The 25,483-nt window shown below is 45.4% G+C and overlaps 1 protein-coding gene across 10 annotated transcripts in view; it reads left to right on the top strand.

The window, feature by feature from the left end:
* Positions 1-25,483, top strand: part of ARHGEF39 (Rho guanine nucleotide exchange factor 39) — a 104,074-nt gene that overhangs the window by 61,752 nt on the left and 16,839 nt on the right. For 9 of the 10 annotated variants that reach the window (XM_075914726.1, XM_075914725.1, XM_075914728.1 and 6 more), the window contains 3 exons: positions 2,386-2,504; positions 4,910-4,980; positions 25,072-25,200. In XM_075914726.1, the coding sequence (XP_075770841.1) occupies positions 2,386-2,504; positions 4,910-4,980; positions 25,072-25,200 (319 nt within the window). The remainder of the gene's footprint in view (positions 1-2,385; positions 2,505-4,909; positions 4,981-25,071; positions 25,201-25,483) is intronic. The other variant, XM_075914727.1, reaches the window with a different exon arrangement.

Genomic DNA, 25,483 nt, shown 5'->3' on the forward strand with positions numbered 1-25,483 from the left:
GTCTGTCCTTCCTGAGCAAGCCGTACCCTTCCATACCAACATTCTAATCATGCGTCCCATCCCACCAGGTTTCTGTAATACCAGTGATATCATAGTTGTATTTATTGGTTAGCAATTCCAGTTCTTCCTGCTTATTACCCATACTTCTCGCATTTGTATATAGGCATCTAAGATACTGATTTGATCTTGCCTCCCTGTTGTGCCCTGACCCTCCTTTCTCCTTGCCATTATAGGCCGTAGTCCCCCCCCATTTCCAACCCATCTCCCAGTCCCGCACATGCAGCACTTACCTGTGGGCTTTGCTCACCTTTGCTATACATTTAAACCCCTCCCTGGTCATTTGTCCAATTTTCCATTTTTTTTTAAGCTTCCTTTTTGTGCTTAAGTTCACCAAAGATTTCCCCTGTAGGCCAATCCGGTCTCCTACCTCTCTTGCTACATGTTGGGATGGTTTCTTTCTGTGCCTTCAATAAGGCTTCTTTAAAATACTGCCAGCTGTCCTGGACTCCTTTCCCCTTCATGTTAGCATCCCAGGGGATTCTGCTCATCAGATCTCTGAGGAAGTCAAAGTCTACTTTTTTGAAGTCCAAGGTGTGTATTTTACTACTCTCTTTTCTTCCTTTGGTCAGGATCCTGAAATCTACCATCTCATGATCACTGCTTCCCAGGTTGTCACCCACCTCCACTTCCCCTCTTAGTTTCTCCCTGTTTGTGAGCAGAAGGTCAAGCTGCGCACGGCCCCTGGTCGGATCCTTCAGCACTTGTGTCAAGAAGTTATCCCCAACATTCTCCAAAAACTTCCTGAATTGCCTGTGTACTGCCATATTGGTTTTCCAACAGACGTCAGGGTGATTAAAGTCCTCCATGAGAACCAGGGCCTGCGATCTGGAAGCTTCTCTTGGTTGTCCCAAGAAAGCCTCATCTACCTCATCCACCTGATTCGGTGGCCTGTAGCAGACACCAACCACAACATCACTGCTGTTGTTTGCTCCTTTAAACTTAACCCATAGACTCTCAACAGGTTTTTCTCCCTCTTTATACTGGAGTTCAGAGCAATCGTAGTGCTCTCTTGTATATAGTGCAACTCCTCCTCCTTTTCTCCCCTGCCTGTTGTTCCTGAACAGTCTATACCCTTCCATGACAGCGCTCCAATCATTCGAGTCATCCCACCAAGTCTCTGTTACCCCAATTAAATCATATTTCTTGGACTGGGCCAGGGCCTCCAGTTCTTCCTGTTTGTTGCCAAGGCTTCTCGCGTTAGTGTACAAACACTTCAGGTAACCAGTTGATCGTCCTATCTTCTCCATTTGAAACAGGGGTCCTTCTTTCTTGCTCGTTCCTCTCTGCATTTCTTCCCGGTATCCGACTTTCCCACTCCCTTTAGGGTTTTTGTCACCGTCCCCCGACGAACCTAGTTTAAAGCCCTCCTCACTAGATTTGCAAGCCTGCTCGCAAAGATGCTCCTTCCTCTCTTGGTTAGGTGGATCCCATCTCTTCCTAGCAATCCTTGTTCCCGGAACAGAGTTCCATGGTCGAAGAAACCAAAGCCCTCTCTGCGACAGCACCTGCACAATCATGCAGTTACTTCCTCAATTCGACAATCCCTGCCCAGTTCTTTCCCTTCAACAGGGAGTGTGGGGTCTGAGAAGCAGTTTGGATGAAAGATGGGGTTATTATATGGGGCACAGCTTGGGGTGCAGGATCCAGGAGGGGATATGGGTTCAAGAGAGGATTCTGGCCTGAGGGAGGGGTGTGGGGTCTGGGAGGGAGTTGTGATCTGGAGGGAGGTGGGGAGAGGGGATACAGAGATTTGAGTGGTAGCCTGGGGCAGGTAGTTTGAGGGGAAAAAGGGGGTGGAGTGTCAGAGGCAGGCTGTGGTTGGGAGGTGCTTACCTAGGTGGCTCCCAGTCAGCAGTTCGGCACAAACCTGAGACAGGCTCCCTACCTGTAAGGGGAGGGGGGCAATCCTGCTCCAGTACAAACAGGGAGTAAGGAGGCTTCATTCGCTGCCCCTGCCTTCAGCAAAATGTCTCAGCTCCTATTGGCTGGAAACTGGCCAATGGGAGCTTGGGGATTTGGTTAGAGAGCAGGGACAGCATGCAAAGCTTTTTCCTCCTTGCCCAGCTTGCAGAGCAATTAGCAACTTGCTGTTTAAAGTGGCTGCAGCTGCTTTGTAGTAAGGGTACCCATGAGGTAGCTGCTGCTTGCCCACCCTGATCTAGATGGTACTTGGTCCTGCTGTAAATGCAGGAGACTGGACTCAATGAGCTCTTGATGTCTCTTCAAGTTCTAGGATTCTTTTCTAATGCTCCTGCTTAAACCACTAAATACACTGTGTCCTTCTGATACTTCAAATCTGTTTAATCTTTGCTTGGTCACACACAGGAGCAGTTAAAGAAGAATAAGTCATTTTGTCGGTTTAAGAAGCTTCAAGAGTCTCGACCTGAATTCCTAGGATGGCAGCTGGAGGATCTGCTCCCTCTGCCACTGCAGAGGCTCCATGAGTAAGGAAACAGCCTTGAGCCATCAGATGTCAGCTTAGCACTAAGTGCTGGGAATCTGAGATGAAGAGAGGAGAACCCATGAAACTGTAGTCTGTTGCTGGTGGACAGGTGGAGTGGCTGTAATGTTCCCAGCTCAGAACATTCCATCGCACCCCTCCAAGATGTGTGTGGGTATTGCGGAGATGCAGGGAGATAGGTAGCTGTCTATAGTCTCTCCATATTGTGGAAAGATTCAGTGGCATAGGCTCTTGGAGGGCGTTTCTCCCTGAGCAATTCCCAGAGAGTGGTGCCTTGCCAAGGAGTCTTTCATGTGGGAGTCTGCAGGATTCCGTCACTGAGTATTATTGGTTGCTGTGACTGCTGACTCTAATCTAATTCAGGTTTGAGAGAATAAAGTCTCTGTTCAATATCTGAGAGACTGGGCAAGAAAAAAATGACTAAAGTTTAGTCCTCACCAAGCAAGAGTGGGTTTCTGTCTCTGGGGTATCCTGTATCTCCCCTCTTGATCCTGCATGATTTTAGGAAGAGGTGGAGGCACAAGACTACCATAGAAACTTCTGTAGTTGATCAGAGGAATATCTGCCACAGTAATTCAGGTCTGTTCTGCTAGGGCTAACCTTGAAGAGCAGCCATCCTGCTGGCTGGGCAGAGGGCTGCCTGCAGGTGTTGGTTGGAGGCTAATTTAGCTTGGGGCAGCAATGGGGAGATCCAAAGTAGGCTCTTTGCTAAGATTCCAGTTTGAGAAGTACATTATAGTTAAGCCTATGTTTTAGACACAGGCATTTTTAGTAAAAATCGTGGACCAATCATGGGTAGAGAACAAAATTCACAGTCTGTGACCTGCTGTGGTGGAATTCCCCCCACAGGTCCCTTGGTCTGGGACACCTTCTGGTCCACGAATCAGCCAGAGATGCTTCTGGTGCGGTCACCCATGCTTTTATTGTTAGTTCCCACCACCTTCTATGTACAAAGCTTACAGTCAATTCAGCCAGCTCCTCTGTCTGCCTGGGAGCACACTCAACCACACCCTGGCTCCTTGCCCCTCCTGGCTTCTTTCCTCTGCCTTATATAGCCCTCTCCCAGTGAGGCCCACAGCTGCTTCTAATAGCCCTTCAGGCCTGGGCTTGCTCAGCTGTTTCCCCTCAGCCTCTTTAGCCAGGCTACAGTGGCAGAGCTCTGGTTTAGCCAGCAGTCTGTCGCACCAGTTCATGACTTTTACTATATACTTCTGACTAAAACTTAGAGGGAATGGCACGCCAGGAGTGCCCCAGATGCTCAGGTGGCCCCGGGGTGCTGCAGGTGCTTCGAGGGGAGGGGTTAAACTCCCTATCCCACTCCGGGAAAGTGGGGACTTCCAGCTCCTAGCTCAGGTGGGGAATAATTTTTAATGGGGGAGGGCACTCCAAGAATTTGGTAAGTGGTCAAGGGCTGCATTCTTCTATTATATTAAGGGAGGAGTTGCAGGGTCTGTGATGGAGGCTGGGTGCAGAAAGGATGGTGGGGAAAGGGATTGGGGTACAAGAAAAAGTATGGGGTCTGGGAGAAAGTTAGGTAAAGGAGGGGGTCATGATCTGGGGCACGAGACTGGGGTGCAGGTGGAGATGCAGGGTCCAGGAGGGGGTATGGGTACAGAAGAGAATTCTGACCTGGAGGAGGGATGTAGGAGGGGGTTTAGGTTCTGGGAAAGGGTATGGGTGCAGGAGCAGGGGTGCAGAGGGTTTGGGTTATGTAGGTTAGGGGTAAGGGAGGGGAGGCAGAGGGTTGGGGGAAACAGCAGCTGGTGTGTCAGAGGCAGGCTCTGGCAGGGAGGTGCTTTCCTGGGTGGCTCCCATACAGCAACCCTGTCCGGCAGGTTTCTCAGCGAGGGACCATGTGTACTGCTGCGAATGCTGTGAGCCTAGGGGGAAGGGGAGAGAAGTGCTTTGTGTGCTGCCTTTCTTGTAAATAGGCAGCTCCTGTTGGCCAGAAATCAGCCAATGGGAGCTGCAAGATTGTGCTGGGGGATGGGAACTGTGTGAAGCCTCTCCTGCCCTTTCACCTCCCCCAACTGGCAGAAAGCTGCTCTGAGCAGTGTGCAGGGGCAGGGCAGTCAGGGAAGCTGCTCCACCTGCAGACTGTATCACTGATCATTATTAGGGTAATTTATATGCTTGTTACGCATGTGTGTCAAATCCCCTTTTTAATCTTTTCAAGTTCCTGGCTTATATGGTCAGGAGAACAGTGTGGTTTGTGGGAGAAGGTGGAACTGATTCTGTCATGTGGGAGGGAAAGTGCTTCAAGACTGACTGATTAGTCTTCCCTTTCTAAGGGTTGGATCTTTCTCATCCCTTGTACTATCAACAATAGGAAATACTGCTGATGACTATACATGAAATGTGACTGCACCTTTACCTTGTCTGTCTTAGATACAAGTACTTGTTCAGAGACCTGATGGAGAACACCAGCCCGGATTGTGCGGAGTTCCAGCACCTTGCAAGTATGGATGTGCCTGTAGTTTCCAACACCTCATTCCAGATTATTCCCTTTGCTAACAGCAATCAGATTTTAATAATTTCTGTGACCTTTAATCCTTTCCTGTGCTAAGACGTAATCATTTCTTTCTCTTTCCGTCTCTAATAGATTTCTTTCTTTTTTCTTCTCTTCCCTCTCCGCCCCTTCCCCCTCCCTCCCCCCATCAATGTTAAAATCGGTGGTTATAACTTGTTTATGAAAGATTGAGTGGGCAAAAGAGGAGGATGAGGGGCACTCCATCAAATATGACATTACCTGTTTCCAAGTCACTAATAACAAAGAAGAAAATAATCTTGAATGCTTTATGGATCAAGGTCCATAACAGCTAATACCCCATTCTTGTACTTTATCTGATATCTTAGAATCATAGAACTGGAAAGGACCTGAGACCCCCCTCATGGCAGGACTAAGCACTGTCTGGTTTCTCCAATAGCTCATTTGTGTGTGGCATTAGATAGTTGTCTGGACAAGTTACAACATTCAGCTTATGGTAGTCCACGCAAAAGTGAATTTCTCCATCCAGTTTGGGAACTAGGACTACTGGAGAAGCCCATGAATTCTCCGAAGAGTGAATTACACCCATCTCCAGCATGTCCCTCTCTATAACCACCTTGGCTGAAGGAACCATTTGGTAGGGTTGGGCCCTGATTGGATCAGCAGCACCTGTGATAATGGAGCGAAATGCCTGTTCGGGCCATCCTGGGCTAGCTGAGAACATTGGAGTGAACCTGGTGCACAGCTTCACAATCTGTTGTTGCTGCTCATGGCTTAGGCTCATGGAGAGGGTTACCTCTTCTACTCCACCCTGGCCTTTCCTGGTATAGTAGGCTCTTTCAGGCCACTCCGCGTTCTTCTTCTCCTGGGTAGTAAACTGAAGAAGGCTGAAATCTAAGGAATAAAAGGACTTCAGAGAGTTAAGGTGGTATACCTTAGGCTTAAGGTCAGGATCAGGAAATGCTTTGAGGTAACTAACCGCACCTAGGAACTCTTGGACTGTGAAAGGTCCGTCCAAGGATGCTTCCATCTTATTGAGCTGAAGCAGCTTCAAGACCATGACTACCATGAAGGACCACTGTCTGGCATACTTATCATACCAGGCCTCTTGCTGAGCATCCTGCAAGTTATTTTGTGCGAGAGTTAGAGTGTCTCTAATGGTATTTCGTAGGTTGTGCACAGAATCCAAAATTATGGACCCTGGAGGAGGGGTAGCCATCTCCTATTGCTGCTTTACTAACTGCAAGTTAGTTCATACCAACTTCATGACCATACATCAGTTCAAAGGGTGAGAATCCTAAACTAGGATGTGGAACATCTCTGTAGGCAAACAGTAACTGCTGCAAAACGAGGTTCCGGTCTTTGGAACATTTGTTCACAAATTTGTGTATCATGGCTTGCAAAGTCCCATTAAATCTTTTTACCAGACCATTTGTTTGGTGGTGCTAGGGGGTAGCAACTAGGTGTTTCACCTCATGAACTTCTGAGAGGCGTTTCATGGCCTCTGCCGGGAAATTAGTTCCTGAATCCATGAGTATCTCTGAGGGCCAACCTACCCTGGTAAAGATATCTGTTAGTGCCTGACACACGTTCCTGGCCATAGTGCTCCCTAGAGCCACTGCTTCAGGCCATCGGGTGGCGAAATTCACAAGGGTCAATATGAACTGTTTCCTTCTGGAGGTCTTTTTAGGGAAAGGACCCATAATATCCACAGCTACATGCTGGAATGGGACCTCTATTATGGGTAGGGGCTGGAGAGGTACCTTGACTTGGTCTTTGGGCTTCTCACACCTCACAAGTCTGGACATAGCCAGACACCTCCTTGCCCATTCCCTCCCAGTACAATGACCTTATCAACCGGTCTTTGGTTCTTTTCACCCCAGCATGGTCACTAGGGTCATCGTGGGCTAAGCTCAAGAGCTTTTCCTGGTACTTAGTCAGAACTACCAACTGTCTCTAAATCTACCCCATTTCCACTAGCGTTCACTATGTTAGGCATTCCGTCACCATCCATCTTCTTGATGAAAACCGAAACAAAAAAGTCATTAAGCACCTCTGCTATTTCCAAGTTTTCTGGTATTGTTTCTTCCTCTTTGCTGAGCAATGGGCCTACCCTGTCCTTGGTCTTCCTCTTGCTCCTAATATACTTGTCTAACATCTTCTTGTTCCCTTTATGCCCCTAGCTAGATTCACCTGACCAAGGGGTGGAGGAGGAACTTCTGAGCTGAGAGGATAGGAGGAAATGGGACTGCGAAGGGGGTGGCTGGGACTAGTGCATTGGCCCTAGGACTGTGGGAGAAAGTAAGGAACAGTCTCATTGGTGCATAAGGAGGAGGTCATATTTTTCCCTAATCTATAATATATGGTTGGGGGAAATGCGATCACAGGGTACTTCAGTTGGAATGCCATGCAGGAGGTCTCATGTTGCTAGTTCTAAAACAGCCCTGGAATTTCTAAATATTACAGATGATTTTTCCTAACTCAAAACATGTTTTAGCCAACAAGTGGAATTCTGTATTGGATCTTGTCATATCAAATAAAGAAGAATTGATCACAAAACAAAAATATAAATTAGGTACAAGTGGTATAATTTGATCACATTTATAATATACAAGCAGAATAAAGTCCAGATCAGTTTCTACTCTCTCTGCTTTAATAGGGTAATTATAGGCCTGTCAGCCTGGCATTTTGATCCCAGGCAAGATAATGAAACAACTGATATCGGACTCAATAAAGAAGTAAAGGAGGGTAATATAATAAATGTAATCAGCATAGGTTTATAGAAAATAGATTTTGTCAAAACTAACTTGATATCATTTGTATAAGATTAGAAGTTTAGTTAAAGAAGAAAGTATTAATATAATATACTTAGATTTCTGTAAGGTGTTTGAGTTCCTATTGTAATATATTTTGATTAAAAACCCAGAACAATATACAGTTTGATACTGCATATATTTAGTGGATTAAAAACTGATCTTAAAATGTAATTGTAAATGGGTATTTGTTTCCAGTGAGGTATTGCGGGCAACAGTTCTTGGCCCTATGCTATTTAACATATTAATGGTGTATAAGAACACAAAATAATTGCTGATAAAGTTTGCAGATAGAACAAAAATTGGGATAGTGATAAATAATCATGAGTTCACTGACTCAGAGCGATCCCTTGGTAAACTTGCCATGAGCAAACAATATGGCTAAATGTAAACATATACATCTAGGAGAAAAGAATGTAGGATTCTATCCTTGATAGCAGTGACTATGAAAAAGATTTGGGGGTCTTGGTGGATAACCAGATGAACATGAGCTCCCAAAGGTCCAAAAGCGCTAATGTGACACTGGGATCAAGGAGGACTAGAGACAGTGCCGGATTTATGCACAAGATAAGTAAAATACATCTTAGGGACTCAGATTATGGATGTTTTTACACAGCAAAGAGTTTGAGGCTCCAGAGCATTACCAAAAAAAAAAATCTTTTTTTTTAGTAATTTGTATTTAGAAGCCCCTCATAGGCTATGTCTACACTGCACAGTTATATTGGAATAATTGCAATTCCATTATTTTGAAATAGTTTCAAAATAGCGGACGGCTTATTCAGACTTCTGTAAACCTCATTCTACGAAGAATAACACCTATTCTGAAATAGCTATTTCAAAATAAGGCGTGTGTAGATGCTCCACTTCTCCTATTTCAAAATAGCTCCTCACCAGGGCCGTTCTAAGTTATTCCTCCCGGGGCTCTAAATTGAGATAACACCTCTACATTAGGGAAATCTGTCTCGGTCTAATTTTGAGGCTTCCCTGCAGTGTAGACATGCTATTTTGAAATAAGCTATTTCAGAATAACTATTCTGGAATAGCTTATTCCAAAATAAATATGCAGTGTAGACATAGCCTATGAGGGGCCTCTAAATACAAATTACTAAAAAATAAATAATTTTTTTTTTTGGTAATGCTCTGGGGCCTCTTAAACTTGACATAGTTTAGGGCCTCAGCGTGTCTTTCTCTAGTCAGGGCTAGAGATTAGCCATTTTACCTTCCCAAATAGGCCACAAACCAGTCACATCGAGCGCTTCAGCTGCCAGTCTGGCCAGCCAGAAGCCTCACAAGCAAAACCCCTCTGACACTCCAGCTCTTCCTGTGCCCCGGTCAGCCCCTGGCCTCACACACAGGTGAGGGGTTATAGAACCCAATCTCACCTACCCCGAACGGGTTCTTCCACTCCCAAGAAATCAGCCACAGTTCCCAGGTCAATTTACACTCTGGATCTTACCCACAAGATCACGGTGAGCCAGTCCTTTAGAATCTAAAATCTAAGGATATGTCTAGACTATATCCCTCTGTCGCCAGAGGGATATAAATTAGACATACCGACATTGCAAATGAAGCGGGGATTTAAATATCCCGTGCTTCATTTGAATAAAAATGTCTGCCGCATTTTGCCAAGTCAGCACTTTGTCTGCAAAATGTGGCTGTCAGGACTTTTAACAATGAGTAATTAATCATAGAAACAATTTACCAAGGGTCATAGTGGATTCTCTATTACTGATGATTTTTAAACCTAGATCAGATATTTGTATTAAAAATGTGTCTAGGAATTATTTTAGGAATGTTCTATGGCCTCTGCTACACAGGAAGTCAGACTAGATGATCACAGTAGTCCCTTCTGGTCTGAGAATCTAGTCGTCTTCTTCAAGTAATGGTCCTGTGTGCAGTTTTCCCTCTAATTTTTTCCTTTCCTGGATGGAATACATCTTGTTATGTGCACCAAGGCATATGTGGCTGTGCACTTGCAGTAGAAACACATGCTGCCGGCTGTAAGTGCTCTGCTAATCAGCTGAGCAGCACCTGAATTTCTCCTGAGTGGAGCAGCAACTGGTGTGATTGGCTTCAGAGCCACCAAAGCTGGCTGCAGGGCCACTTTAGCAGAGGCAGGAGCCAGTATAACTGTCCACGGGGCCAGCTGAGCAACTGGGGCCAGCTGAGCAGCTAGAGCCAGCTGCTCTGGCAGCCCTGGTGCTAGCTTCTCTGACTGCCATATAAGTCACAAAGGTTACATAAAGTTAGAGTCTGTGCCTTCCATGACCATGGAGCCCTACTGATGATCATCACCAATACCAAGAGGTGCTAAAGCAGGTGGCTGTAGATTTGCACATACCTCTTTGAATGCAAAGGAGCAGGAATGTTTGGGCAATATCCACCAGATCCTGTTGGGGAGCAGAAAGACTTCCACCAAAGCAACTTACCTGACCAAATGGAAGCGGTTTGCTTGTTGGACTTCAGAAAAAGGTGTTTGGTGCGAGTGGGCCTCACTGCAGGTGATCCTGGACTACCTTCTGCATCTTAATCGCCAATGTGTTTCCCTTTCATCTATCAAGGTCCATTTGGCTGCTATTTCAGCCTTCCATCCTCCACTTAAGGATAGGTTGATTTTCCCCCAGGATATTACTGCCTGATTCGTCAAGATGCTTAAGAGCCGATACTTGCATGTCATGGACCCATTTCCATCTTGGGACCTGAATCTTGTACTGACATGGCTCAAGGGGTCCGCTCTTTGAGCTTCTGGCTTCCTGCTCTCTTCTTTTCCTGTACCTGGAAGGTTTCATTCCTAGTTGCAATAATAACTGCCCACCAGGTCTCTGAGGTCAAGACACTAACCTCAGAACCACAATATATGGTCTTCTACAAAGACAAGATCCGGCTGCAGACACACCCAGCTTTCCTACTCAATGTGGTCTCGCAGTTTCACAAAGGCTACAGCATTTACTGATTTCCTCCTCCCTTCCCCCACCCCCCAAAGCCTCATAAGTCAGAGGAGAATTGTAGATTGCATTTCCTGGATATCAGGAGAGCAATAGCTGAGCCATTCTGCAACTCTTCATGATTATTAATTGTGGTGGCGGACAGGATGAAAGCCCATCCAGTGTCCACTCAAGGAATTTCTTCATGGATCATTGCCTGCATTCATTGCTGTTACGATGAAGCAAAGGTGCCACCTCTGACAACTGTAACTGCCTATGCAACAAGGGCGGAAGCCTCAGCAGCTTTCCTCGCCTAAGTGCTTATCTAGTGGGGTGGCCACCTAGTCAAATGTACACTGGTTTTTGTCCCATTACCCAGCAGGCCTGGGATGATGCTGGCTTCTGTACTGCAAGCTGCTAGATTATGAACACTGACACCACATCTGAGGGTATTGCTCATGAGTCACCTAGAATGATGCTACAGACAACGTTACAGATTTCCGACTGTGCACCGACTAGGCATGAATACACCTAGAATGCAATGGCAATGATCAATATCTGAAGAACAAGTGTTATGAAAAGGTAGATAACCATTTTTTGTATATGGTGACTCTCGTTACCATCATTCTCTTTTTCCCCCAAGGGTCATGGTTCTCAGCTCTTGACATGAAGGGTATATATTTCCATACTGCAGTGGGCTAAGTGGAAGTCAAGTTCAATGTGCTGATTAAGCCTCAATTGGGATATTGTGTCCAGTTCTGGGCACATTTCAGGAAAAATGTGGAGAAACTGGAGAAGGTCCTGAGAAGAGCAACAAGAATGATTAAAGATCTAGAAAACATGACCTATGAGGGAAGATTGAAAGAACTGGGCTGAGAGAGGACATGATAGCAGTTTTCAAGTACCTAAAAAGGTGTTACAAGGAGGGAGAAAAAGTGTTCTCCTTAACTTCTGAGGGTAGAACAAGAAGCAATGGGCTTAATTTGCAACAAGGGAGGTTTAGGTTGGACATTAGGAAAAAATTCCTACCTGTCAGGATGGTTGAACACCACAATAAATTGCCTAGGGATATTATGGAATCTCCATCACTGGAGATATTTAAGAGCAGGTTGGATAGACATCTATCAGGGATGATCTAGATGGTGCCTGGTCCTGCTGTGAGGGCAGGGGACTGGACTTGATGACCTCTCGGGGTCCCTTCCAGTTCTAGCATCCTATGATTCTAAATTTCTTTGTTCTGAGAAGACAACAATCATTGTCAGTTCAGAGTTCTCCCTTTGGGCATTGCAGCAGCCTCAAGGGTCTTCACTAATGTCTTCAGGGTCAAGACCAAGGCTTGACAATTAGGGCAATCTATTTGCCCGTGGCGAGTAGATTTTAGCCTGGTGCAGCTGCGCAGCACAATCAGCGCATGTGCAGAGCGATCTGCACATGCGTAGCGTGTGGTTCCACGCGGCTGGTGAGCAGGGCTGATGTACTCTATATTTCTTTTCTCAGACAACTGGTTTCAGGTGTCACCATCTGTAGTGGGGCGGACTGGCCGCCCACTGACCCGGAGGCAGAGAACCCCCTCCGGGAACCATTTTGGGCCTAGCCTAGCCCCTCCCAGTCACCTGACCAGAACGCTAGGGAAGGGGCTAGGATTATAAGAAGCCAGGCTGAGAGCTCAGTCGGGGCCAAGCTCAGTAAGAGACAGAGGCCTACCCAGTGCTCCTGGCCACGGAGGCCAAGACCGGTTTCGGGCCTCCAATTGCCTCTGCCCCGGAGGCTTACCCTAAACTCCCAGAATGGGAGGCCGAGACCTGGCTAGGCCCGCTGACAGGCCTGTCCCGACCCTGAGGAACAGAGGACTGCCCAGTGCTCCCAGCCGGGGAGACTGGGGAGTGGACTGGGCCTGCCAGGGCTGGAGGACCTGATCAACCGGCGGGACCTGCCTGAATGCCGGTGCCACCCGCTGCCCCTTATCTGGAGAGCCTGCTAGAGCCGCTGGATGAGCCACACTCTGAGGACCAGCCCAAATACCCCCGCCTGCTGCAGCCAGCCTACCAGCTGGAGCTGGAGCCGGAGGACCCTGGAGCAGGCCACTGAAACTCCTGCTGGAGGAGACCCTCCTCGACTCCCTGAGTGACCTGCCTGAGACACAGGTACCCACTGAGGGGGAGATAGGAAGTGGCCCAGGGAATTGCACGGGCTGCTAACAGCCCTAGGCCAGCGCGTTGCAGGCTGGAGCCCCCGCTGAGCCAGCAGCAGCGGTCCTGCTGCATCTAGGGCCCTGGGCCGGGGTGCAGTGGAGTGGGTGGGCCTGCGCCTCCCCCACCACCCACTTACCAGTTGCAGTCTCCCCCTCACTGCCACTGCAGGTGCGTTACCTGCTCCCCCTGCTCCTGAACAAGTAACTGCCCCAAATCCGGGTGTTTACCGCCACACCCTGAACCAGGGCCTGGTCCCCTCTCTTGGAACTGCTACGGTGTTTACTGTTGCCTAGACTGGGACCAGGCCTGGGCCTCTAAATCTGTCTTTGTTGCCCCGCCCAGAGCCAGGGCTCAGTTGCTGTGTTTGGTGCCCCACCCTGCCTGAGGGCCTGGGCTCATTTACTGGGTTAATTGCCCCCGTCTACTTTGTTGAGTTGTGGCCTCACTACATCCCTTCCCACAATATACCCAAGATACTTGCCTCGGCCAGCCTAATTGTACACTTTCTGGGCTTCGCCGTAAGTCCTGCTCTCCTTAGGGTCTCCAACACTGCCTCTAGTTTCTCAAGGACTGTGGACAGCATCATCATACAAATAGGTAGCTATGTACTTGGCATGTGGCTGCCACAGCTTGTTCATGAGCCTTTTGGTTTGCATGGGGCTCCTGCAATCATAGAATCATAGAATAATAGGACTGGAAGGGACCTCGAGAGGTCATCGAGTCCAGCCCCCCACCCTTAAGGCAGGACCAAGCTCCGTCTACACCATCCCTGACAGATATCTATCTAACCTGTTCTTAAATATATCCAGAGAGGGAGATTCCACCACCTCCCTTGGCAATTTATTCCAATATTTGACCACCCTGACAGTTAGGAATTTTTTCCTAATGTCCAATCTAAACCTCCCTTGCTGCACTTTAAGCCCATTACTCCTTGTCCTGTCCTCAGAAACCAAGAGGAACAAATTTTCTCCTTCCTCCTTGTGACACCCTTTTAGATATTTGAAAACCGCTATCATGTCCCCCCTTAATCTTCTTTTTTCCAAACTAAACAAGCCCAGTTCATGAAGCCTGGCTTCATAGGTCATGTTCTCTAAACCTTTAATCATTCTTGTTGCTCTTCTCTGGACCATCTCCAATTTCTCCTCATCTTTCTTGAAATGTGGTGCCCAGAACTGGACACAGTACTCCAATTAAGGCCAAATCAGCGCAGAGTAGAACGGAAGAACGACTTCCCGTGTCTTGCTCACAACATTCCTGTTAATGCAAATGCATCCCAGAATCATGGTAGCTTTTTTTGTTTTGCAACAGTGTCACACTATTAACTCATGCTTAACTTGTCATCCTTTATGACCCCTAAATCCTTTTCAGCAGTACTCCTTCCTAAACATTCACTCCCCATTCTGTATGCATGAAACTGATTGTTCCTTCTAAGAGGCGTACTTTGCATTTGTCCTTATTAACAGAGCTTGCCAAGCGGCGGCGAGCCCCACTCGGCAGCTGCTCGGAACTGCACACTGCGCATGCGCAGACTGTGCAGCCACACCGGACTAAAATCTACTCGCCCACGGGCAAGTAGATTGCCCTAATTGTCGAGCCCTGCTTATTAAACTTCATCCTGTTTACCTCAGACCATTTCTCCAGTTTGTCCAGATCATTTTCAATTATAACCCTATCCTCCAAAGCAGCGTTTCCCAAACTATGGTCCGCGGTCTGGTACTCGTCCGTGGGAAAAAATACTGGGCCTCACCGTGGCTTCTGGGGTGTTCCAGGCTCCCAGACTGTCCATGTGGCACCGGGTCCCCCAAGCCCTGGGTCAGGCTGGGCAGAGGATACAGTCAGGTGTTCTGGGCTCTCAGATTGCCCGTGCGGCACTGGGTCCATCCAGCCCTGGCCCGGGCTGGGGGGAGGACGTAGCCAGGGTTGCTGGATGGCTGCCATCTCCATGGGTGAGTGAGTTGCGCCCTGCTGCCCGCTGACTCCTCCAGAGCGAAGGCGGCAGGGGCTGAGAGCTGCCAGTCCATGCCTGGGGGCAGGCTCTCTGCATGGGCAGCATAGCACTTTGGCACTGCCGGGGGAGCGCAGGCCACTTGGCAAGGGCGGCAGTAGGCCCCGGGGAAAGGGCTTCGTCTCCCCAAAATGCGCGCATTTTCATGCGGCTGAGCCTGTGTCATTGGTTTTCCTATAAGGTGACACAGCAGCCTCGGCTTGTTTCTGCACGGTGTGACAACGTGCACGTCTTCTTAGGTTAACTACTTAAGTTTTCTTTGTTTATTTTTAATTAAATACCCTCTCATTTTCATCTTCAATATGGATAAATGGCTGAAGAATGTGACTGGAAATACAACTAATGTTCAAACAATGTGCAGCCTAATACAAGTGAGAATAAGAAGATTAAAAACTCCTTGAACCCACAATTATTCTGACGAATATTTGAAAATTGGTTTTATAAGTGTTGGTAGTGATAATCACTTGCCATTATGTATAATGTCATGCAGAACTATCCAATGAGTGCATGAAACCATCAAAACTGAAACGCCATTTGGAATGCAAACATCCAGAATACGCAAGTAAGCCCATAGATTTTTTCATAAATAAGAGAAATGAATTATCTTTTGCTAAAAAAAGCATGAAAACTGCACTTTCTGTGCGCTCTTCAAATGAAAACTTTGTGTGGGCTTCATATGAAGTTTCAAAACTAATAGCCGAGACAAATTATCCACATACTGTTGGCAAATTATCCACATACTGTTGGAAGTTAATACTTCCTGCATTGCATATTATTACATCCCATATTTATGGAGGGAAAAAAAGGAAATCAGTTCAGTTCGCTGTCTTTATTCAACAATACAGTGAAAGGTAGAATTGAAGATATGGCAAAAAATATTGAAGAAACTCTCCTACGTCGAATACAGAATAGTCAGTTTTTTGCATTGCATATGGATGAAAGCACAGATATAGCTCACGCTGCCAATTTGATGTGTTTTGTTAGATATGATTAAGAGAGCTCCATTCAAGAAGATCTATTTTGTAAACCACTTCCAACAAGAACAATGACTGCTGATATTTTTAAGCTAATCGATGACTTTATTATTGAAAGCGATATGGACTGGAAAAAATGTGTTGGACTGAGCAGTGATGGGGCTCAAGCAATGGCAGGGTCTCACACTAGGCTTGTCCCGCGGACTCGAGCTGTAGCGCCAGACTGTGCATGGGTGCACTGTAGTATTCACAGAGAGGCACTAGCTGTGAAAACTATGCCATCACTTTTGAGTTCCACTCTTCAAGAATGTGTGAAGTTTATAAATTATATAAAATCTCATCCTTTGAATTCCAGAATCTTTACTTCTTTGTGCAATGAATTAGGAAGTGAACATGAGCATCTCTTACTACACTGTGAGGTTTGATGGCTGTCGAAAGGAAACATTTTGAAATGACTCTTTGAAATGAAGGATGAAATTTTATTGTTCTTGGAGCGGCATCCATCAGCAAAAGATGTTATATTTACATTTAAATACAGATTTCATGAATTTGATTGGTTAACAATGGTGGCTTACTTATGTGATATATTTTGTCTTTTAAATGACTTAAGTCTGAATTTACAAGGCACTAAAATTAATATTTTCAAAGTTCACGAAAAAGTTGAGGCAATTAAAAAACTTTGTTTATGGGCACAGCAAGTTAACAAGAGAAACTTTAAATCTTTGTGTACTTAAACTGAATTACAAGAAAATATGCTGAAATTAATATCTCAGATGTGATTTCTGCAGCAATCCTAGAACATCTCTTGGGGCTAACATCAAGCTTAAATTAATATTTTCCTCTAATTGATGCCAGTAAAATGTGGATTAAGAACTCATTCACTGTTGACACTGAAAATGAAAAAATATTATAATTGAATGTATCAGAAGTAGATTCATTAATTGAACTTTCCTGTGACTCTGCCTTAAAAAAGAACTTTGATAAACTCTCCTTGCTTGATTTTTGGTTGAGCTGTAGAAATGAATATTCACAATTATCTGAGAAAGCAGTCAAATTAATGCCTTTCGTCACGACATGTAAGTGTGAAACTCGTTTCTCGTCTTTGGTTTTCTTCAAAAATAAATATAGAAATTGATTGAATGTCGAACCAGATTTGAGGATAAAACTTTCTTCTTTTGCTCCTGACATAAAGTTGCTATGTGATGCAAAACAACATCATCCTTCCCATTCGTTCTCTTTTTAGTTATTTAAAAGCTGTAACGTGCACACATAATAAATGACTTATATTCAACTCATTCAGTTATAAATAAACAAACTTTACAACTGTTAAAATTCTACTGGTTAAATTGTAATTAAGGTAATAATAAGTGAAGCAGTATTTTATATCAAGATTTATATTATGTACTATTATTATTGTGAATAAATAATAAACAGTGAAAATTTATTCATTTTTTTATATGCGTTTATATCTTTGGGCTGCAAAAAACAGTACTAAAAAAACAGGTTCCAACTAAAGTAAAAAGTTTGGGAAACCCTGGTCTAGCAAGCTTTCTATCCATCTTACAGTCCATTTATCCAATCCATATTCTCTTAACTTGCTGGCAAGAACATTGTGGATGACCGTATAAAAGCTTTGCTAAAGCTGACACTGGGGGCTTTGGGATGACAAGGAACAATTTATTTGCATATTCATCATTTGCTTAATGAATATGCAAGTATGCAAATAAATGTTACTGGTCCTTCAAAAGCTCATGTATGGATTTACTGGTCCCCAGTGTCAAAAAGTTTGGGAACCCCTGCTCCAAAGCAGTTGCAACCCCACCCAGCTTGGTATCATCTGCAAACTTAAGTGTACTCTCTATGCCGATATCTGAATTGTTGATGAAGATATTGAACAGAACCCGTCCCAAAACAGACCTCTGTGGATCCCATGTATGTCTTTCTAGCATGATTATGAACCCTTAATAACTACTCTTTGAGAGAGGTTATCCAGCCAGTTATGCACCCACCTTATAGTAGCCCCATCTAAGTTGTATTTGTATAGTTTATTGATAAGAAGATCTTGCAAGACTGTATCTAATGCCTTACTAAAATCTAGGTATACCACGTCCACTGCTTCTCCTTTATCCACAAATCTTGTTAAGCTATCAAAGAAAGCTATCAGATTGGTTTGACATGATTTGTTCTTTAGAAATCCATTCTGGCTGTTACCTATCAGCTTATTTTCTTCCAGATATTTGCAGATGAATTTCTTAATTACTTGCTCCATTATCTTTCCTGGCACAGAAGTTAAACTGACTGGTCTGTAGTTTCCTAGGTTGTTCGCATTTCCCTTTTTATAGATGGGCACTATATTTGCTCTTTTCCAATCTTCTGGAATCTCTCAGATCTTTCATGATTTTTCAAAGATCATAGCTAAAGGCTCAGATACCTCTTCTATCAGCTTCTTGAGTATTCTAGGATGCATTTCATCAGGCCAAGGCAGTCTTTTGCCAAACTTTCTATCTTTCCTACACATCGGAATAGCTTGCTTTTGAGCCCTTAATAATATCGCTTTGAAAAACTGCCAACTCTCTTCAGTTGTTTTTCCTCTTAGTCAAACTTCCCATGGGACCTTACCTACCAGCTCTCTGAGTTTACCAAAATCTGCCTTCCTGAAACCCATTGTCTCTATTTTGCTGTTTTCCCTTCTACCATTCCTTAGAATCATGAACTCTATGATTAAGACAGAGAGTCTATGAATAAGACAGGATATCTTATTGCCTCTATATAAAACCATGGTGTGCCCACATCTTGAATACTGTATATAAATGTGGTCAGCTTATCTCAAAAAAATATATTGGCATTGGAAAAAGTTCAGAAAAGGGCAACAAAAATGATTAGGGGTTTGGAACGGATCCCATATGAAGAGAGATTAAAAAGACTGGGACTTTTCAGCTTAGAAAAGAGGAGACTACAGGGAGGATATGATAGAGGTCCATAAAATCATGACTGGTGTGGAAAAAGTGAATAAGGAGAAGTTCTTTACTTATTCCCACAATATAAGACCTAGGGGTCACCAAATGAAATGAATAGGCAGCAGGTTTAAAATAAACAAAAGGAAGATTTTCTTCATGCAGCACACAGTCAACCTGTGAAACTCCTTGCCAGAGGATGTTGTGAAGTCTGGGACTTTAACAGGGTTCAAAAAAGAGCTAGATAGATTCATGGACATTAGGTCTATCAGCCAGGTTCTATTAGCCAGAATGGGTAGGAATGGTATCTCACAGACTCATAGACTTTAAGGTCAGAAGGGACCACCACAATCATCTAGTCTGACCCCCTGCACAATGCAAGCCACAGAATCTCACCCACTCACTCCTAGAATAATCCTCTCAACTATATCTCAGATATTGAAGTATTCAAATGATGGTTTAAAGACCCCAAAATACAGAGAATGCTCCAGCAAGTGAACCGTGCCCCATGCTACAGAGGAAGGTGAAATGGAAATGGGTGACAGGAGAGGGATCACATGATGATTACCTGTTGTGTTCCCTTTCTCTGGCGCTTCTAGTATTGGCCAATGTCAGCAGGCAGGATCCTGGGCTGGATGGGCCTTTGGTCTGACCCAGTATGGCCGTTCTTATGTTGGGACACGGGCAGCCCCAGGGCTGCAATGGGAAAAGAAGACTTCCACCAGCTCTGTCTCCCTACAGCAGCAACCTGGGATTAGGTGAGAGAGATGCTTCTCCCCTTCCCCCAGCATAGTAGCCCCATAGTTGTGCTGGATTGGAGGTGGGGGAAGGGCATCTCTGCTCCAGCCATGGGAAGTCTATGGCTAGTATGGGTTGAAGCCAGGGCTGGGGGAGGGGAATATCTCTCTGCTGCAGCCCTTGGCTTCTGCGTAGTACTTAATAAGCTGCTGCATGGTCACACGGCTTAGAAGGAACTTGGACTCCCACTCCTGATCTCAATCTTGTACTCTCTACCCTCACCAGACTTCCCTTGGAGCACATAGCCAGGGGCTCACTCTCACACTTGCCGATGAGTCATATTTCTTATTGCCATCACTCCCATTAGATGGGTTGGTAAATTGTCAGCCACAATGGCCAACCCGCCATACACAGTTTCATAAATACTTAATTTCATTACACCTGCACTCTAAGTTTCTTCTAAAAGTGGTCTCAGAGTTCCATCTGAACCAGTCCATTCCTGTCCCAGTCTTCCATCCTCAGCCACATTCTCTGTCCTGTGGACAGGACACTTTGCTCATTGGATGTTGGCCATGCATTGCTTTTTATCTGAACAGGACCCACACCTTTTGTAGCTTTTTGTAGTCATTGTGGTGAGGTCACGAAAACAAGTCCTCTTTTCATGGCACATATTGAAGTGGGTCTCTACATGCATCACAGAATGCTAGAAGCAGGCTAATAACCTGTTGCCTGGCAGGATTAGAGCCCACTCCACACAGGTGCATGTGATCATCTCTGCCTCCCTGACATGCCCCTTGCATGATAAAGAAAAGGCAGTGACCTGGCACTCCATGCATACCTTCACTACCCATTATGCCATTGCTCAGGGAGTGGCAGAAGATGCAGTCATGGGCTGTGCTACCCAGCAAACAATACTTATGTCCTTACCCCTGATCCCTGCTTGAATCATAGAATCATAGAATAATAGGACTGGAAGGGACCTCGAGAGGTCATCGAGTCCAGCCCCCCGCCCTCAAGGCAGGATCAAGCTCCGTCTACACCATCCCTGACAGATGTCTATCTAACCTGTTCTTAAATATCTCCAGAGAGGGAGATTCCACCACCTCCCTTGGCAATTTATTCCAATATTTGACCACCCTGACAGTTAGGAATTTTTTCCTAATGTCCAATCTAAACCTCCCCTGCTGCACTTTAAGCCCATTACTCCTTGTCCTGTCCTCAGAAACCAAGAGGAACAAATTTTCGCCTTCCTCCTTGTGACACCCTTTTAGATATTTGAAAACCGCTATCATGTCCCCCCTTAATCTTCTTTTTTCCAAACTAAACAAGCCCAGTTCATGAAGCCTGGCTTCATAGGTCATGTTCTCTAGACCTTTAATCATTCTTGTCGCTCTTCTCTGTACCCTTTCCAATTTCTCCACATCTTTCTTGAAATGTGGCGCCCAGAACTGGACACAGTACTCCAGCTGAGGCCTAACTAGTGCAGAATAGAGCGGCAGAATGACTTCACGAGTTTTGCTTACAACACACCTGTTGATGCTTACCATGTTTGGAATACACATAGGGACCATCACTTGAAGACAAATGTTTGTTTCTGGGTGACACCTTTCAAATAGATTTACATTCAGGCTAGACATTTATGTGTAAATGGTCCATTAAAGACACTTCACTCTAGCAGTGGGCCATAGAAGAAAATCATCCTGTCCAGATAACTCTCAAAGGATGTGTCAGAGATTGAGGGTCAATGGCCAACACCTATGAGTTAGCCAACCATGTAAGGACATGATATGCTCATATGACCCTAGTTCCATCTTGCGCTAGTAATTTTCCACAAATAGGACCTACAGGCTTTGTTTGGGACAGAAGATATAAAAAGGCACCTAAGATATCTCCATTTTGTCTTCACTTCATGCATCATTTTTCTGGAATGGTTTACTAACAAGGAAACCCTAATCAAGGATTGATGACCTCTAATCTGTTTGGGTGATTCCAGAGAGACTAACAGTTTGTTCTTTCAACTGATACAAGGACTTTGCAGTCATTTGTATGTATATGATTCCTTGCCCATATATAGCTCTCCTTTTTCTTTTTCCTTTTCCTTTTAATAATAAAATAATAATAAGCCTAAGTTATTAAGGATTGGCTGTAAGTGTTTATTTGTAAGATTTGAGATTCATATTGACCTAATGGTAAGTGTCTGATACCTTTGGGCTTGGTAGAATGTTATGGTGAATAGGATTTTTGGTAATGCCTTTTATATTATACTTGGTTGTCTAGATGGAGCCATGGACTAGACTGCCTAAATGGGGCTGTGTTTGGCTTCTTATTAACCAGCATAGTACTGCAGAAGCTTTCTTGTTACTGGATTGGAAATCTAACTGCAAATTAAACCATCAGTTTTGGGGATTGTCTGCCCTGTTTCTTGCAGTCAGCCCTCAGTATGGCATTGGCAATATGCCCATTCAGATACCTCATGCATCTGACGAAGTGGGTCTTTGCCCACGAAAGCTTATGCTCCTACACTTCAGTTAGTCTATAAGGTGCCACAGGACTCCTCGTCGCTTTTTCAGATACCTCATAACACTCACCCACTGTCCTCTCTACTGCAGACTCTGCTATTCAATGATAAGGGTCACTGAATGGGTATCGCCCCACGTGGCCTCTTCTAACCTTGCCTGTAGCATGAGGCAATGTATGACCTCATGTCTTTCTCATTAATAAACTAGGGAAATAAAACCTAGATGGAGCTATTAATAAGTTGGCTGCAGGCCCACTGACAGTGAGGGGCAAAGGGGACAACTGCCCTAGGGCCTACAATACAAAAGGGCCTGGAGTTCCTGACCATCATTGCCACTACTATGGTGATAACAGTGAATGGAGCCCTGAGCCCTTCAAATTGCTGCTGGAGCACTGTATGGCATGCTCAGGGTAACCTTAAGGGCTGCCTGGGGGAGGGGAGGGTCATAATTCAGAATCATCTGGACACACTGGAGAAAAGGCTGGAGGTAAATGGGATGAAATTCAATAAGGACAAATGCAAGATACTCCACTTAGGAAGGAACAATCAGTTGCATGCATATAAAGTGGGAAATGACTGCCTAAGTAGTACTGCAGGAAGGGACTTTAGGAGTCATAGTGTACCCCAAGCTAAATATGAGTCAAGAATGTGACATTGTTCCAAAAAAAGCAAATATTCTGGGATGTATTAGCAGGAGTATTGTAAGCAAGACACAAGAAGTAATTCTTCCTCTCTGCTCTGTGCTGATAAGACCTCAACTGTCTAGTTTCTGGGCCAACATTTCAGAAAGATGTGGACAAATTGGAGACGGTCCAGAGAAAAACAACAAAAATTATTCAAGTTCTAGAAAACATGACCTATGAAGGAAGATTGAAAGAACTGAGTTTGTTTAGTCTGGAAAAGAGAAGACTGAGAAGGGGACCTAATAGCTTTCATGTATCTAAAAGGTTGTTACAAGAGGGAAGGAGAAACATTGTTCTCCTTAACTCCTGAAAATAGGACAAGGAGCAATGCGCTTAAGTTGCAACAAGGGAAATTCAGACTGGATATTAGGAAAAAACTTCCTAAACTGTCAAGGTGGTTAAGCACTGGAATAAATTGCTTATGGAAGTTGTGGAATCCCAATAATTTTTACGAGCAAGTTAGACAAACTGTTAGGGATGTATCTAGACTGTTAGGGAAGGGGGGGTTTAGCCCCAGGGCAGGTGCCCGCAGGGGTTTGGCTGCACTGCAGAAGGGTGGTTTGTTCCCAGGGCAGGTGCCCGCGTGGGTTTGGCTGTGCTGCGGGAGGGGGGTTTGGCTCTGGGGCAGACACCCGCAGGGGTTTGGCTGCACTGCGGGAGGCACGTGTCGGCTTCCCTCTAGGGGGAGGGAAAAATCTTGGGAGGAGGCGGGTGCAGGGGACTCTCTACCCCCCACTGGTCCCCCTGTTCCGTCTCCCCACTTCCCACTCCCCAGCCTCAGAAACCTGTCCCCACTGGCACCCTGTCCTCTCTCCCTGCTCCCCAGTCCCGTTACCTCTCCCATCCCCAGCTGCAGAACTCTGTCCCCACTGGCTTCCTGTCTCCTGTCAAAGCACCCACTAGCACCCTTCCCCAGTACTATGTCCCCTGCTCCCACCAACACAGTTGGGGCCACATTAATGAAGCTGGGGGGGGGGAGAGGTTGGAGAAGGGGTTTTTTGCATCTCACTTGTGTGGCCCCAACTGACTTTTCTGTGGGTCAGTGACCCCAGACTCAAAACAGGTTCCCTGCCCTTCTCAGAAATAAAGACAATGCAGAAACTTTTTGTGTTTGACATAGTATTTTATTTGAAAATGAAGCCTAGCCAACAAACCCCCAGTTGTGGCCAAGCTCCCATCTGGCCACAGCATCATAACACTCCTGCACTCCCCTTTCCCCTAGACCCTACATCTGAGCCTACCATACACTGGAACCCCCTGCCCTGAGCCCCTCACATACCCCAACCCAAATTCCTGAACCTTCACATCCAGAAGTCTGTGGCTTGCTTAGTACCCTAATCCTACATCTGACCCCAACACTGCCTGGCCTGGAGCCCCCTCCCCAAGCCAGCGTTCCCTTATCCACCTCATCCTGCATCCAGATTTCCTCCCAGAGCTTGCACCTCTCACCCCTTCCCACACCCAAATCCCTCATTCCCACCCTGGAGCCTACACATCCTGTCTCAACCCAGCAAGGGTATGGCTAGACTGAAGGAGTTTTTCAGGATTCCAGAGATATCCCAGAAAAACTTTTCTGCATCCAGGGATGCATTTGTTCTTCCACTTCTTTTAGTGGAAGAGCAAACATGGTCTTTCAGTCACCCCTATATTCCTCTTTCCACGAGGAATAAGGGGGCTTCCAAAAGAAGGGGTTTTTCTGACATTTGGTCCAGTCTAGATAGGCCAAATGTTGGAAAAACTTCTTCCTACAGAAGAACTGGGGGAAAAAGCAGCAGTATAAGTGTTGGGGATAGCAAGTGATGGAGAGGAGGAGAATAGAGAGGACAGGGCTTCAAGGAAGGGGTGGGGCGGTAGATCTTGGTTTGTTCTGTCATTTAAAAAGTGATCTTTGGTGTAAAAAGGTTGGAGACTACTGCTCTAGATGGTGCTTGGCCCTTCCATGAATACATGGGGCTGGACTTGATGACCTCTGGAGATTCCTTCCAATTTGTGACTCATATGCAGGTCAACTGATACTGCTATTAAAAACTTGCAATTATGGTGTGCAATCATTTATGGTATCCACTTTTGTAACACGTGTAGGGAGCACACATCTGGAAGAACTGCCAGTTACAGGTAAGCAAACTCCTTATCTCCCAGATTTCAGAATAGGATTGGTAGAGCCACCTTCGTGCTTTTCTCCAGTGCTGGCAATTTTGCTTATTTCACTAGTGGTGAAGTGTTTTTGTTTTTAATTTTGATGTGTGCTATGCTAATTTCAGAAGCTGTGAAATCTGTTTCTGAGGTGTCTCAGTGGGTCCACTGCACAATTCGCAGCCATGATAATGCCAAGCAGCTGCTTCGGGTTCAGAAACTGCTCAAAGGACACAAGACCAAAGTGCTGACTCCAGGTGGGTCCTACTCATCAGCCAGACTAGGTGAATAGAAGGCAGCCTTGCGATCACTTCTGATTCAACTAAAATAGGCTTAGAGGGGAAAATTGGCTAGTGGCTCACAAATGACAAGTTAGGAAAGGAAGAGGGCTTCCATGGAGTGAATCCACGGGGCTACCTGGTTGGATTCACAATCTTTATTTAATTAACCTGGAAGTGGACATAAGTAGCAGGCTTAATAGCATGCAAAAGGGAGGAATGTGTAACTTACAGTGAGGACAGGAAAATGATCCAAAATAGT

This window comes from Pelodiscus sinensis, unplaced genomic scaffold (assembly GCF_049634645.1).
Source record: "Pelodiscus sinensis isolate JC-2024 unplaced genomic scaffold, ASM4963464v1 ctg72, whole genome shotgun sequence".
Classification (NCBI taxonomy): Eukaryota; Metazoa; Chordata; order Testudines; family Trionychidae; genus Pelodiscus; species Pelodiscus sinensis.